At 43.8% G+C, this 14,734-nt stretch overlaps 1 protein-coding gene across 2 annotated transcripts; it reads left to right on the forward strand.

Moving 5' to 3' along the window:
• The first annotated feature begins 388 nt into the window (after nucleotides 1–388).
• Nucleotides 389–2,288, forward strand: LOC119261895. 2 transcript variants are annotated; one of them, XM_037531946.1, is made up of 2 exons: nucleotides 389–543; nucleotides 1,053–2,288. In XM_037531946.1, the coding sequence occupies exon 2, from the start codon at nucleotides 1,085–1,087 to the stop codon at nucleotides 1,964–1,966; it is 882 nt and encodes a 293-aa protein (XP_037387843.1). In that variant the 5' UTR covers nucleotides 389–543; nucleotides 1,053–1,084; the 3' UTR covers nucleotides 1,967–2,288. The 2 variants fall into 2 exon arrangements, with proteins under 2 accessions (XP_037387843.1, XP_037387842.1); XM_037531945.1 differs by having other exon boundaries at nucleotides 1,056–2,288.
• The last annotated feature ends 12,446 nt before the right edge of the window (nucleotides 2,289–14,734 follow it).

A 14,734-nucleotide genomic window follows, 5' to 3' on the forward strand; every position in this document is an offset into this window, starting at 1 on the left:
CTGCTGTCAGTATGTGTGTGTGTGTGAGTGTGTGTGTGTGTGAGGGTGGACAACATGGACAGGCTGCTGACTGGCTACAGCTGCTAAAGGAGATCCCTACGCTGGACACTTGTGATATTTAAACATATCACATAAGTATTTGTACATTAATTGTTGTGGCTGTATTGATTTAAATAAACAATAATGTGGTGGGTTACTAGACCACCCAGTAACACACACACCAACACCACACCAGGGTTAAATATTTTGCAGTCTGTTGTCTTTTGATCCTCGATTGTAAATGAAATCTTTGTTAATCTTTGTTAATCTTTGTCTCAGTGAACATTATATCTTTGTTCACACCCTCCTCCAGCACTGCTAATTGGACCAGAGTGTCTTGAACATTTCCTCCACCTTCTCTTCTGCTGTATATAAGGAGGTGATCCATCAGTCCAGCCTTACCTTCAGCCAGAGAAGATCTCCACAGAGTTCTTCACCACCTCAGCAGGAGAACCCCTCCACAAGATCATCCACCAGAGGACAAGAACGACATATTCTTTACAGGTAATCAAATCCAGCATCTTTTCAACACCTTTCAAACAAGTACAAATTCTTTGACACACACACACACACACACACATTTTATATACATATATATATATATATATATATATATATATATATACAGTGGGTTCTTGGAGTCATAGACTACTAAATATGGATTTATTTCATTTAAACTTCACAATAAACATAACATTTCATTTAAAACAAGTTAAAGATGTTAAATGAAGAGTAAGTTCAAAATTCTGCACTATTTTATTGTTATGCTGACAATATAATTTGTAAATCAGCATTTTCTATTAAATTGGAAGCATTTTCAGTTTTCAGACCTTTGGAGCCAACTGTATCTACCTACCTACCTACCTATCTATCTATATGTGTGTGTGTGTGTGTGTGTGTGTGTGTGTACAACACTTTATTTATTATTGAGAAGAAACTCTGTGTTGTGATCACCTAATTTAATACCTTACTGCTTAAATCAGGGGTAAATATATTTCATTTTCTCTAACCAGCAGATATTTCACTCAAACCACTAAAGCTCAAAATGACTCAAGCTATCACTGAACTTCAAGTCTCTACCAACATGAAGAAAGAAGAAGATCTTAAAAAACAAGGTTTCACCAAAGTTGACGGTAACCTCAACAGTGGTACTACAGGGCCTGAGGTGTTCCTGTGGTACAAAAAAGGGGGCGTGAAATCTGTCACCAGAATCCAGTGCTCCTACAGGAATGAGATGAATGATGGTCTTGGTGCTGCTGGTTTCCAAAAGATAAAGGAGAACATCAATATAGGCACCGAAGGTGATGCCATATTCCTGTGGTACATGACTGGCACCACCACGTCTGACATCGCCATCATGGATCTGAAGGTGACCACACTACTGGCAGAGGAGCCGAGACAGTTCAGCGCTGGCTGGGAGCGCCTGGGTCTCGATCTGAACCACAACACTGGTGGAAATCCAGTTTACCTCTGGGTGAAGAGAGATACCACGACCTACATCAGCAACATTACAGCCTCGCTGAGTTTCTCTGAAGATAAAACCCTCTTTGACCAGGGATACATCCGTGTGGATGAAGACACCAACCGTGGAGCAAGCCCAAGTTTGGCCGTGTTTCTCTGGTACCGCCGTTGCAAGTATCCAGACGTTTCCATCACTGACATCGATGTTTCTATCAGTGAAGAACAGGAGGGCAGCCTGCTGAAGAAGGGCTACTTGAAGGTCAATAAAGACCTCAATGCTGGCACCAATGGAGACTCTGTGTATCTGTGGTACAAGCACAGCGAAAATCCTGCCATCCAGTTCCTCACCGTGTTAGTCGGTAATGATGCTCTGCCGGCTTATAAAAGTGCTAAAACCTGCAAGGTTGTGGAGAAAAACCTGAATAATGGCAATAATGGAGTTCCTCTTTATGTGGCCTATAAGTGAGAGCCCGAGCCTCAGGCTCTGTATCACCCTCAGTAATCAAGTCTTCATCCTTTGCTTTAGATGCTCTCACTGTAGCAGTTAATGAGATATCCTGAAAGGCTGATCAGCGTCTGTGCTGACTGTCCAGCCTTTATTAAAGATCTAAATTGAGAGAATCTTGTACTGATTTAATAAAATCACAATCATACAGAGATTTATTATCAGCAAACGCCATGTTTAAAGATTGTATCTGTTTTAATGGATAACCTAAAGATTGTATAATCCAACGCTGTGTTCGGCTCCATCTCTGGATTTCTGTCCTTTCTCTGATTAAAGCACCATAAAAGCCTGTTGCCGTTTTCTGAGTCTGTGATTATGTGAATTTGGATACTTTTTCAACTAGAAAAGTTCGGTTACACTTTACATGACAGGTCACAAATTTCATAATAATTATACACAAAAGAGAACCAAATATTTGATATTTCTATATGAATTAACTGCTGGTTATTGCACTGCAAATGAAGAGGTAAGTGTTCAATCATATAAATAAATAATGCCTTCTACAAGACAAGCAGCCTATACTATACCTATTATAAGAGTCCTTGGGCAAGACTCCTAACACTACCTTGGCCCACCTGGATGAGAGCGTCTGCTAAATGCCATAAAATGATAAACTCAGTCCGGTTAATTTATCTCCTGATCACATTTTCCTCCACTGTGCAGTGTTGTGTGGAACACAGTCCTTTGCCTTTACTGGACACTTTCATCCTCCTCCCCATATTCAGCTGCTTCACTTCACATTTTCACCATTAATTACTCCTTAGTTCATATTGCTGAACCATTAATTAGCACTTTGTGTCCCTACAAGTAAAGTGCCGGTCTTCACCTCTTACACACTAATTACCCTATAACTTCATGATTAAGAGCAGCCTGTACACAACCCACTGTGAAACGTGAGTGGGCGTACTGGTTAGGCCTAAAACACTGGCTACTCATTCAGAGACACTTGCGGGCAGTTCCTCTGATAAGCAAAAGAATGAAATATGCACATGCTCACAATATCTGTCATGCTGCTGTCCTCATATCTGAAATTTGGTGCCAAAAGGGGTCTTTTTGGGGTGATGGCATGGAAACCTCACCAGGATCCCTAAACAAGCTGCCATTGGATGAGATGTGCAAGTATGAAGGACTTGTTTTAATTTAATAAACACAATGTAAATCAGTTTATGGTGTAGGTCCATTTAAACGTTTACTGATAGTGTGTGTATATTTTCTACTTTACTCAAGGCCACTTTAAAACAAGTAGAGAGAAATTAAGGTATCAGTAATTCGTCAAGTCTTATTCATGAGTTCTAAGGATGAACAATAAATATTATCCCTTTACTGGGAGGGACACAAAGTAGTAATTCCACACAGTAAACACAGGAATTAAACGTGGTAATAACGAAGACAGTGACTGCACAATTGAGCCAAGTGCTTTTGAAACATTGGAAATAAATAATAGTAGTGAAAACAAGGGTGTCAACCAGCCATTAGGGGTGTACTCTGTGTGCTTCTGGTGCCGGTCCTAAGCCCGGATAAATGGTGAGGATTGCGTCAGGAAGGGCATCCGGCGTAAAACTTGTGCTATACTATCATGCGGATCACAGATATGATTGCCATACCGGATCGGTCGAGGCCCGGGTTAACAACGACCGCCTCTGGTGCTGTTGACCAGCAGGGTGCTGGTGGAAATTGGACTACTGTAGATCAAAGACCATCAAAGAGGAGAGGAGGAAGGCGGGTTAGAAAGCAGCGAGAGAGAAGGAAAGGCAGGAGTGTGGAGGTTAGAGTAGGGACTCTGAACATAGGGAGAATGACTGGTAAAGGCAGAGAGCTTGCAGACATGATGGAGAGAAGGAAGGTAGATATTCTGTGTGTCCAGGAGACCAGATGGAAAGGAAGCAAGGCCAGGAACATTGGAGGTGGATTCAAACTGTTCTATCATGGTGTAGAGAGGAAGAGAAATGGAGTAGGGATAATCCTAAAGGAACAGCTTGGGAAAAGTGTTCTGGATGTAAAGAGAGTGTCAGACAGGATCATGAGCCTGAAGTTGGAGGTTGACGGTGTAATTTTGAATGTGGTCAGTTCATATGCACCACAGGTTGGCTGTCAGTTAGAGGAGAAGAGGAATTTTGGAGTAAGATGGATGAAGTGGTAGATGGTGTCACTGGAGAGGAGAGATTGGTGATTGGTGCAGACTTCAATGGACATGTTGGTGAAGGGAACAGAGGGGATGAAGAGGTGCTGGGTATGTATGGTGTGAAAGACAGAAATGCAGAAGGTCAGATGGTTGTAGAATTTGCAGAGAGAATGGAAATGGCTGTGGTGACCACGTATTTTCAGAAGAGGGAAGAACACAGGGTGACATACAAGAGTGGAGGGAGGTGCACACAGGTGGATTATATCCTTAGCAGGAGATGCCACCTAAAGGAGATTGGCGATTGTAAAGTGGTGCCAGGGGAAAGTGTAGCAAGGCAGCATAGGGTGGTTGTCTGTAGAATGAGATTAGAAACAAAGAAGAGGAAGAGATTGAAGACAGAGCCAAAGATTAGATGGTGGAAGCTGAAGGAGGAGGATGCTTGCAGGCAGTCGCTGGGAGATGTTTTTCTCTTCTAACTCTGCGTTTTAAACATCTCAGAACTCCACCGCCCCTCTGATCACCTTCCTGTGTTAATGTAGATGATGGAGTATTACAGTGATGGAGGTGAATAATGAGGAGGCAGAGCTGAACGAGTGTCTGTTTATTAGGAGGAATACATTTTGTAGAAATCTTCAATTAATGGAATGAGCATTTAAAAGCTGCATTTTACTCTTGTTGTGTTTATCTTATAATAAAGTTACTTGGATGATCTGAAAGAATTTGTAATTTATAATATAAAACAGAAGGAACTGGCTGAGGGGCAAATACTTTTTCACAAGCACGATCATCTACTAACACAGTGAGATGATTTTACTTCATTAAACATCTTAAAATAAGTGCACTGTAAAAAAAGTTTGCTTGCGCAACAACAAAAAAAACTTGGTACCGAATTTCCCCAGTTTTTTTCTTGTTCACTCAACTTCTCTGAATTCTTTGCGATACTGACTGACATTTCTTCGTTAACGCTAAAGAAACATTTAGTTGAGCTGAGATGAGAATATTTGTTGTACAAAGAAGCACAACTACTCTCAAGCAAAGCTCTTTGAGTTGACTTTCATGTGTTTTTGTTTAACAAATAAAGAAATAGGAGGGGTACTCATTTTTATTCCTTTGTTGAACAAAGAAAGAAAATGTAGTTGATGTGACCGTTACTGACCGTCACTAAACAAAGCTCTCTGAAGTTGGAAATCAGCACTAAGGAATGTTAAGTTGTGCTGTTAAACGTAAAGAACACAGCTGGAGTCGAGCTCTACAGTAAAACTGTGAACGTGTAAAGAAATAGAAGAGGTAGTAAAGCACAGGTGATCACAGCTGAGCCGTCAGTAATCCGCCACACTTCTAAGAAGATAATGCTGGACATTAAGCCCAATGACGTCTTCAGTCGAAGTCAGCAGCACACCATCTCCACTATATACAATGCTAGTGGCACACTGCTTTCCCCTTCTGAGTCTCCTGACGGTTTGCCAGAATCTTTTCAGAGCCGACTTAAAGTCATTTTCCAAGGCCTCACCAAACTCCTCCCACACCTGGGTTTTTGCCTTGGCGACGACTGAAGCTGCAGAACGCTTGGCCTGTCAATACCTGCCAGCTGCCAGTGTCCCACAGGCCAACCATGCCCGGTAATACTCCTTCTTCAGCTTGACAGCATCTCTCACCTGGGGTGTCCACCACCGGGCTCGAGGATTACCGCCCCGACAGGCACCAACTACCCTGTGGCCACAGCTACAGTCAGCCGCCTCAACAATGGAGGAACGGAACACGGCCCATTCTGAGTCAATGTCCCCCACCTTCCCCAATATCTGGACAAAGTTCTGACGGAGCTGTGAGTTGAAGATCAATCTGACAGGTTCTTCTGCCAGACGTTCCCAGCAAACCCTCACTATAAGTTTGGGTTTGCCTGGTCCGACCGGCATCTTCCCCCACCACCTGATCCAACTCACCACCAGGTGGTGATCAGCTGACAGTTCAGCTCCTCTCTTTACCTGAGTGTCCAAAACACATGGCCGCAAGTCCGATGACACGACTACAAAGTCAATCATTGAACTGCGGCCTAGGGTGTCCTGGTGCCATGTTGGACATCCTTGTGTTCAAACATAGTGTTTGTGATGGACAAACTGTCCATTGACCCACCACCGATGGGAGGGGCAGTAGTAGGGGTTTGATGCTTTGTGGATCAGGCAGTGTCCGAAGGCGTGAGCCTTGGCATTCTGATCCTCGGTTGCTGGAACTGGCTTAGTCAGACCATATGTTTAGATATAGAGCTGCTTTAAATGCTGCTCTTACACTGTGTAGGTCATCTGTCACTGAAAGTACTGGAACTAAGCCCCAAATACTTTTCTATACTACTAATAATCTTCTCCCCACACTGTTTACCAGTTCCGTGTCTTTCAGAGATTTCTCACAGACAAAAATAGTCAAATCTACCAACAGTTCCCTCAACCTCCTCACCATCTCTCTGTAGTAACACCCCTCTTATCTCAGCTGTCTAACCCCTGTCTCTTCATTCTCCTGTTGAATCTGCTCTCATTTCTGAATCAATCACCAAATCTAATCCTTAATTCTGTGTTTGCTGTGCTAAACCTTCATTAGAGGAAGTTTGATGACTCTGAGCTTTCCTGGAGCTCTTCACTGTCTACACCTTTGAAGAGGTCAAAATAGTTCACTGTATTGATAGAGCTGACCTCAGGCCACAGTCTCCTGTTACCTGCCCACTGTCTACACCTTGTCCTATAGAGTAAGTGGAGCTGATAAAGTGGACAGTGAGCGTAGAAATGAGGAGGTGGACTTAATGAAGTGGACAGTCAGTGAATGTTTACATGAAGACCATCTATGAGTTTCTTCAGTTATTAAATAATGACCCTAATTCTAATTAAATAGCCAATAACACGACAGCACTCAGTGGCTCGTCAGCCAATGGCTGCGCTTGGAGGCAGAGTTTGAAGTGGAGCAGTGAGTGCAGAGCTCCCTCTACTGGTCAAACTGTATAGTCTTTATATTCCAACCACTGAATTGAACCTTTTTAATGCGGTAAAATGATGCGACTGTGATTATTTTATTAAAATATCATATGTAAAGGCAGTAAAACTGCAGTGCAGGACTCGAGCTGTGTTGTGTAGTTTATTTTGTGGGCGGAGTCGTTCATATAACACAGAATCACAGTGTAATGTGTCTTTAGATGAAACAGAGAATAGATGCAGCGTTTGTTTATCAGAGTGCATGTAATAATGGACTTTATCTCTAATCTGAGCTTATCAGTTATTGACTGAAATGAATTTACAGTAATTCTCAGTTTATTCTGTTACTGTTAAACTTCATCACCTGTCTGTAAAAATCAGCATCATCATCTTTTTGTACTGAGGACCACTTTTTCTTTTATAGTTTCCAGTCTGAAGTTTTTTTTAATCTTTGTTATAAAAAAGCAGAAAAGTTCAATTTAACAGAAAAGTCATGTCTGAAGTGATCAAACCCATTCAGTGGTGCTGAGGTCTGGACTCTGGGGCGGTCAGTCCATCGTCCAGCTTCTTTGTTTGATGTGTCCGTCTCCTTTTCTCAGTGAGGTTCTTCTTGATCAGCTACACGTCCTTTCAGACCCACAGCGCTGAGTGGTCTTCTCACAGTGGAAGGATGGACAGAAACACCTGTGGATGTTTTCAGATCTGAAGCAGCTTGATCTTCTCCTCTCTCTCAGAGATCAAAGCCTTCAGTGCTGTTTATCTGATGGGGCAGTTTTGGGGTCAAACAGCTCTTCCAGGTGGTTGTTAGGAGACACATTTTCTCTGGAGCTTTGAATCAGCTTTAAATTCCAGTTTTGGAGACTCCTGTTGTTCAGTTTGACTTTCTCCTTCACTATGAAAGTGGGTTGTCTAAGACAAGAGCAGTTCTCCCAACTTGACAAAAACCTGAATACTGAAGAAAAGCCTGTGTTCCTGTGGTACAAAAGGGGAAGTGAAAACCCGATCACCAGAATCCAGTTTTCATTCAGAAGAGAGAAGAGATGATTCATGGTCTTCAGAATTCTGGTTTCACTCACATCCCTCAAAGGATAAATGAAGGTGCCCCAGATTATCCCATTCATCTGTGGTACATGAGAGGCACCACTGAGTTTGACTTCCCCATCGTGGACCTGAGGGTCACCACCAGCCTGCAGGAGGAGCCGGCACTGTTCAGCGAACACTGGGAGTGTCTGAGTGATCTGAACCGCAACAACAACGGTGGACATCTGGTTTATGTCTGGGTGAAGAGGAGAGAACGAACCTACATCTGTGACATCACAGCTACAGAAAAAAGGACAGAAAAGGAACGTCACTCCATGCAGTCCTGTGATGTAGCCCCCCTGTGTCAGTGCTGCATAGATAAAAAGACAAGAATTGCCTATGATCAAACCTGCTTTTCACTTGTGTCTGGGGGGTATATATATATATATATATATATATATATATATATATATATATAGAGAGAGAGAGAGAGAGATGGAGAGAGAGAGAGATGGAGAGAGACTATGTAAAGGGTAACAGATATTTTAAAATCATATATAATTTTTGTTTTCCAGTTTTTACAATAATTTAAAAGCACATGTTGTTCTTTACATTGTGTGCAAATATCGTGATGATTGGACAGAAAGAAATTACCCATAAATGACTTAGAAAGACGTCTGGTTCCATTGACTTACATTAAAAGTAGAGTATATTTTTTCCTTCTCCTGTAAAGTTACCATTTTGGAGATACAAGGTTTCCTTCTAACAACAGCGACATGCAATATAATATAATAACTCAATTTTATCATTAAAGCTTTACATTTACAATCTTTAAAATGCCTCATTCAGCGTGTTTGCATTTTTGTAATAATAATTTTTTTAATCTTTTGAGTGTTTCTGTTGGGTTGAGTATGTTGATACAGCAGGTTATTTTAAAAATAGCAATAATAATAATAATTATTATTATTATTATTATCATCATCATCATCATCATGTCTTATAGGTGATGTTGAATAACAAATGTTGTCATTGTAAACATTTTTTTTTACATCGTACATAAAAGCAAAATCATATTCAAAAAGGGTCAAAAGATCAAAAGAGCCCTCAGAGGTAATTCAATAGAATCCTCTGTTCAAACCAGACGAGCCCTCCAACCCAAATACATACACGCAAGGTAGGAAAGCAAATATCAGTACGATAAAATTTAAATATGCTTTATTTGCATGAAATCTATAGTGCACTTATGGTGAATCTGCTCATTAACATTTCCAAACAGAGAGGACTGTTTTTAGAGATAAAACAGATTATATAGTCCAGGAACATCAGAAGGAAGTCTAATGAAAAGTATGAATAAAACTGGTCTTCCCCAGCTGGCATTTTAACGTTGAGTAAACGTTGAATCAACGTCAAATGTTATGGTTGAATCAACGTTGGATTTGGTGTTGATTTTGAAAAGTGAATCAACGTTGATATGCCAACGTTATTTCAACGTCATGCATTCAACCTTGAATAAACCACAAAACTCACGTTCATGATGCTCAAAATTGCACTGGAGAGAGGAAAAAAACAACTGTATGCCACGTTAATGAAAAAAGAACAATTTTATGTTTTTTATTCTCTCTGTAAAGTTCTTCTCTGAGAACATGGAACAGCAGGACTACACACAAAATGTCCAGCAATTACAGGGTATCGAAGAACTTGCATCAGGCTGAGTATAAAGAACGTCAGAGATAAATCTTATTTCTTGCGGCCACCACCACCCCAACCTCTCCGGTGCATACCTGAGGTATTTAGCCATCGTGTCCATCGCCTCCTGTTGTGTGATTGTGTGTGCTGAGAAGTGTCTAAAGAGGAAAAGCAAACCGCAGGTTAGTTTATAGTCAAATACTGTACATCCTGTGTACAGTGCCAACATTTTAAAAAAAACTGTACATTGTTATTCCATTAGGATCTTTTTTTAGATCATAAGTTGCACGTCAAAAGTGTGTTTCTAAAACCAGAAAATGACTTTAGCTCTCTGCTCATCTTTTAATATCAGGCTGGAGTCATATTCTGGCACCGGGTGCAACCTGTGCCTTTTACGTGACTTAAGAAGGGCTGGAAGATTAAAAGGAAGCCGGCAGCTATGAGGCTAACTTCATACCCCTGCCGCGCTGTCCTTGGTGCGGAACGTATACATACATCAATGCACTCACAGCTTCAGTGTTTAAAAATATCTGTTTAATAAATAAATAAACACATTCCTCACGATACAAATTTAAATTTAAGTGACTTGAAAGATAAAAATATAACTGTTCTGTGGTGCTTTAAGCTGCACGCTCCTCTCTGTTATGTGCGCAGTAAATAATAAGTTATCTTCACAACACCTGGCCAGGATAGCTAACCAGCTAACGTTACTGGGCTAACATGTGTAATTAATAAAATTATGCCCCTCAGGTAACCGACTTACCTGAACTTTAACTCTCCCGACGTGCTCCACTCACTCTGTACAGTCTGGCGAGATTCTCACCGCCGGGTCTGGTGAAAGAGAAAAAATGCCTTGATATTAATAGATGATATACCGCACATATGCGCAAGAAGAAAAACTAAAAAGGACATACTGTCACGGTTGGCTCCTCCCAGTCCTGTCCATGTGCTCATGTTTTGGTTTTGTAGCTCTGCCCCTGATTGTTCTCACCTGTCCCTCATTGTTCCGTGTATTTAAGCCCTGTGTTTGCCCCTTCCGTTTGCCAGTCTTTGTATCCTTGTATCGTTGTACCTGGTCTTGTTTGTGTTGGATCTAGTCTTTGTTATGTCTTACCCAAACTTTGTACGTGTCGGCTCATTGACCCTAGACTGTCCTGACCACGACCCTGGATTTGCCCGTAATAAATCTCGCTTATCTCAGCGTGTGCGTCCGCCTCCTCGCTCCCCCTTACAGAAAGACTGGCCAACACAGGACGCAGCAGGTAAGCGAGACTCCGGCATGTGGTTGTTCCGTTGGGACGAAACTCTGGCTGTTTCTAAGCAGCCCGAGTTCGCCGTGTCCCAACGCCACCAAGCCGGAGACAGCAAATCCCCTGGCGCTGAGGGAACACGAGCGTCTCGTCGGTCCCGCAAGAAAGCGGAGGACCTTCCCGCCTTGTGTCTGGGCGACGAGAGCTCAGGTAAGCGCCTTGGGTCTGCCCGTCTTGAGCGCCACTGCAGGGAGGAGCGACCTGCAGTGCAAGACGGGGTCAGACAGAAGGAGCATCCAGATGACCCATTTTGTGGGACTCGGCTCGTTCGCAAGCGTCACTGCGAGCTGCCTATCGCTCGAGTGCGCTTTGGGAACGGCTGAGTGGGTCCAGTGTCTGTGTGCTCCTCCAGGTTGGAGCAGAGGTCCCCAGCCCGAAAGCCTGATCCCGTGGCCGCACCCCGCGGCACTTCTGATCCCGTGGCCGCACCCCGCGGCACTTCTGATCCCGTGGCCGCACCCCGCGGCACTTCTGATCCCGTGGCCGCACCCCGCGGCACGCCTGATCCCGTGGCCCACCCCGCGGCACGCCCGCGCCTCCGGACCCGCCACCAGTCGCCGCGCCTCCGGACCCGCCGCCAGTCGCCGCGCCTCCAGACCCTCCCTTCATGCATCAAAGCAGTCTCACACTACAAGAGACTCTCCATTGGATGCGTAGTTTGCTGTCTCCTGTACAAGAGATGGACGTCGCAGCAGGCCCGCCTGCCTCCGTGGACGTCGCAGCAGGCCCGCCTGCCTCCGTGGACGTCGCAGCAGGCCCGCCTGCCTCCGTGGACATTGCATCCTCTTTGTTCCCACCCGTCCCGCCCTCGCCTGTGTCTGTTCCCCCTGGGCCTTCCGTTTCTGTCTCTGTTCCCCGTGGTCCTACTGTGCCTTCTGTGTCTGTTTCCGTTCCTTTGTTTCTGCCTTGTTCAGTCCCTGGTTTTGTCCTTTTCCCTACTGTTGTGTCGGTGTCGGTTCCCGTTCCTGTTGTGGTTCCCGTTCCTGTGTCTCCTTTTGTTTCTGTTCCTGTTTCTGTTTCTGTGCCCGTTTCCGTTCCTGTGTCTGTCTTGGTGCCTGTTCCCCTGTCTTTTGCGTGGTCTGTTATTCGTTCTTGTTTTCCTCGTCCTGTGTCTCCGGTCGTCTCTCGGTCGGCGTCGTTTTTTGTTGTGCCTCCTCGTCCTCCCTCCGTTTTTTGTCCTCGTTCTGTTTCGTCTGTTCCTGTGTCTGGTGTGTCTCCGTCTGTGTCTGTTCCTGTTTCTTGTGGTTCTTCCTCTGTGCCCGTTTCTGCCTCTGTGCCCGTTTCTGCCGTTTCTTGTTCTGCCTCTGTGCCGGTTTCTTGTTCTGCCTCTGTGCCGGTTTCTTGTTCTGCCTCTGCTCTGACTTCGGTGTCTGTGCCTGTTTAGTTTGTTTTTTTTTCTGGGTTTCTTGTTGGGTTGGTTTGTTTTGTTCTATGTGGCACGCCCCGGTGTGCGTGCCTTTGGGGGGGGGGTACTGTCACGGTTGGCTCCTCCCAGTCCTGTCCATGTGCTCATGTTTTGGTTTTGTAGCTCTGCCCCTGATTGTTCTCACCTGTCCCTCATTGTTCCGTGTATTTAAGCCCTGTGTTTGCCCCTTCCGTTTGCCAGTCTTTGTATCCTTGTATCGTTGTACCTGGTCTTGTTTGTGTTGGATCTAGTCTTTGTTATGTCTTACCCAAACTCTGTACGTGTCGGCTCATTGACCCTGGACTGTCCTGACCACGACCCTGGATTTGCCCGTAATAAATCTCGCTTATCTCAGCGTGTGCGTCCGCCTCCTCGCTCCCCCACACATACATATACATTTATATTTCACACCCAAACTATGAAGCAAAAGTACAATAACTTCACACACAAAACAGCAGCACTTACCAGTTTAACTCATTTCAGTCAACTGAACAACTGAATCAGCAAATAACTGCTCGTTTTCAATTCATGTACCATCTAGTTGTCCAGCCTCAGTGCCATCCATCCTATAGACATATACAAATAGACGCCTCATAGACCGACACAGCCTATTGGCGATAAAATATTTGCATACACCTCAGAAAGTATGTAGCTGCACTCCTGTACATACATACATACACAGACATACACACACACATACATTATATATACACACACACTCCAGGGTAGTTAGTTTTGAGATGTGGTGCAGACTATTAATAAATGACAAGCACTTTTGTAAGTCGCTCTGGATAAGAGCGTCTGCTAAATGCCATAAATGTAAATGTAAATGGTAAAATAACCGACATTACTGTTCAGTCTTCTTGTGAAAGGTAATCCCGCGCGATCTGCTTTCCACACTGCGCAGATTATAGTAACCGTAAACATTACTGCTCTCTGAGTTGGTCTGGTGGAGCCGTCAGTGAGGAGACCCATCCAACACCGCGGCGACGCTGCGCTCCAGCCCGGAATGAGGCCTATGATCTGTCCCCTCTCTGCTCACGCTGTGCCACGCGTTTAAAACACGGCGGCAGCGGCTATAATACCACCATTATATGCTTCTACACACATGGACTACAAAAAAACATGAAAAAAACAGTGTAGTGCTCCACTGTGGCTTCCTGTGAGAAACTACATTAGCAGCCAAAGCTAAAACACAGCGTTACTGACGTCAGCGCTACAGGTCCGCGGTCCAGGGACGCATTAGCAGCTAAAGCTAGCTTAAACTAAATCTCACACATAAACTGGCCTCATAACACACTAGTAGCGTTAAATGAGCAGCACACACTCAGGAAACCGCAGTAGCGACCGCAGAAAGGCAAACGAACATCTAAACCTGTAAAAATATCGAAGTTTCATCCACTCGTTTCTCATTTTTGCTCATGCTAGCTAGTCAGGCGTCCTCACAACACCTAGCCGGGATGGCTAACCAGCTAGCGTCACTGGGGCGGCCTGTTTAATAACTCTGTGTGTAATTAATAATATTATAATAATATGCTCCTCGGGTTTTGACTGAACTCTGACTTTACTCACCTTAGCTAAACTTTAAAAGACGCCAAGTGAGCGAAAACGCCGAACTCTCCCAGCGACGTCACACCAACGGTTATAAAACGGCGCCAAGCAGCCAGAGGCGTCGCTGTGTAAAGTCTCGCGAGATTACCTCGCCGCCGGGTCTGGTGGAACAGGAACATGCCCTGATATTAATATATGATGCGCTATAATACCGCGCAGATTATGTAAGAGGAAAAATAAAGAGGGACATAAATAAACCTTTACATTTCACGCCCTCCGCCGGCATCACTGACGACTCCCAGAATCCCTCGCGTGATCACATGACGCTATGCCCGATTTCACTCCTGCTCTATTTAAACTTCTTCATTTCTCATTGCGAAGTTTTGTTTCTGCCTCAAAACATTCCGAGCGGTTTCACTGCCTGATGTTATCCTCCTGGTTACTACCTGCCTGTTTTTGACGACGTTTTGGACGAATGGATGAATGAATGAATAATAATAATAATAATAATAATAATGAAAATAAATACCTCTTTCAAAATCCAACGCCAAAGAGTTGTTTGTACATTTTTCATCCTCGCATCCAGCCGTTTTTTTAATTGTGTTTTTTTTTACTTGAAATGGCAATACAAAGGCAGGCTGAAGATATTATGTTGATTCAACGTTAATAGTTCAACGTTTG

The sequence above is a fragment of the Pygocentrus nattereri genome, chromosome 20 (assembly GCF_015220715.1).
Source record: "Pygocentrus nattereri isolate fPygNat1 chromosome 20, fPygNat1.pri, whole genome shotgun sequence".
Taxonomy (NCBI): Eukaryota; Metazoa; Chordata; class Actinopteri; order Characiformes; family Serrasalmidae; genus Pygocentrus; species Pygocentrus nattereri.

Excerpts from the sequence above, each read along its gene's own strand:
- LOC119261895 (XM_037531946.1), top strand. The coding sequence starts at position 1,085 with ATGACTCAAGCTATCACTGAACTTCAAGTCTCTACCAACATGAAGAAA.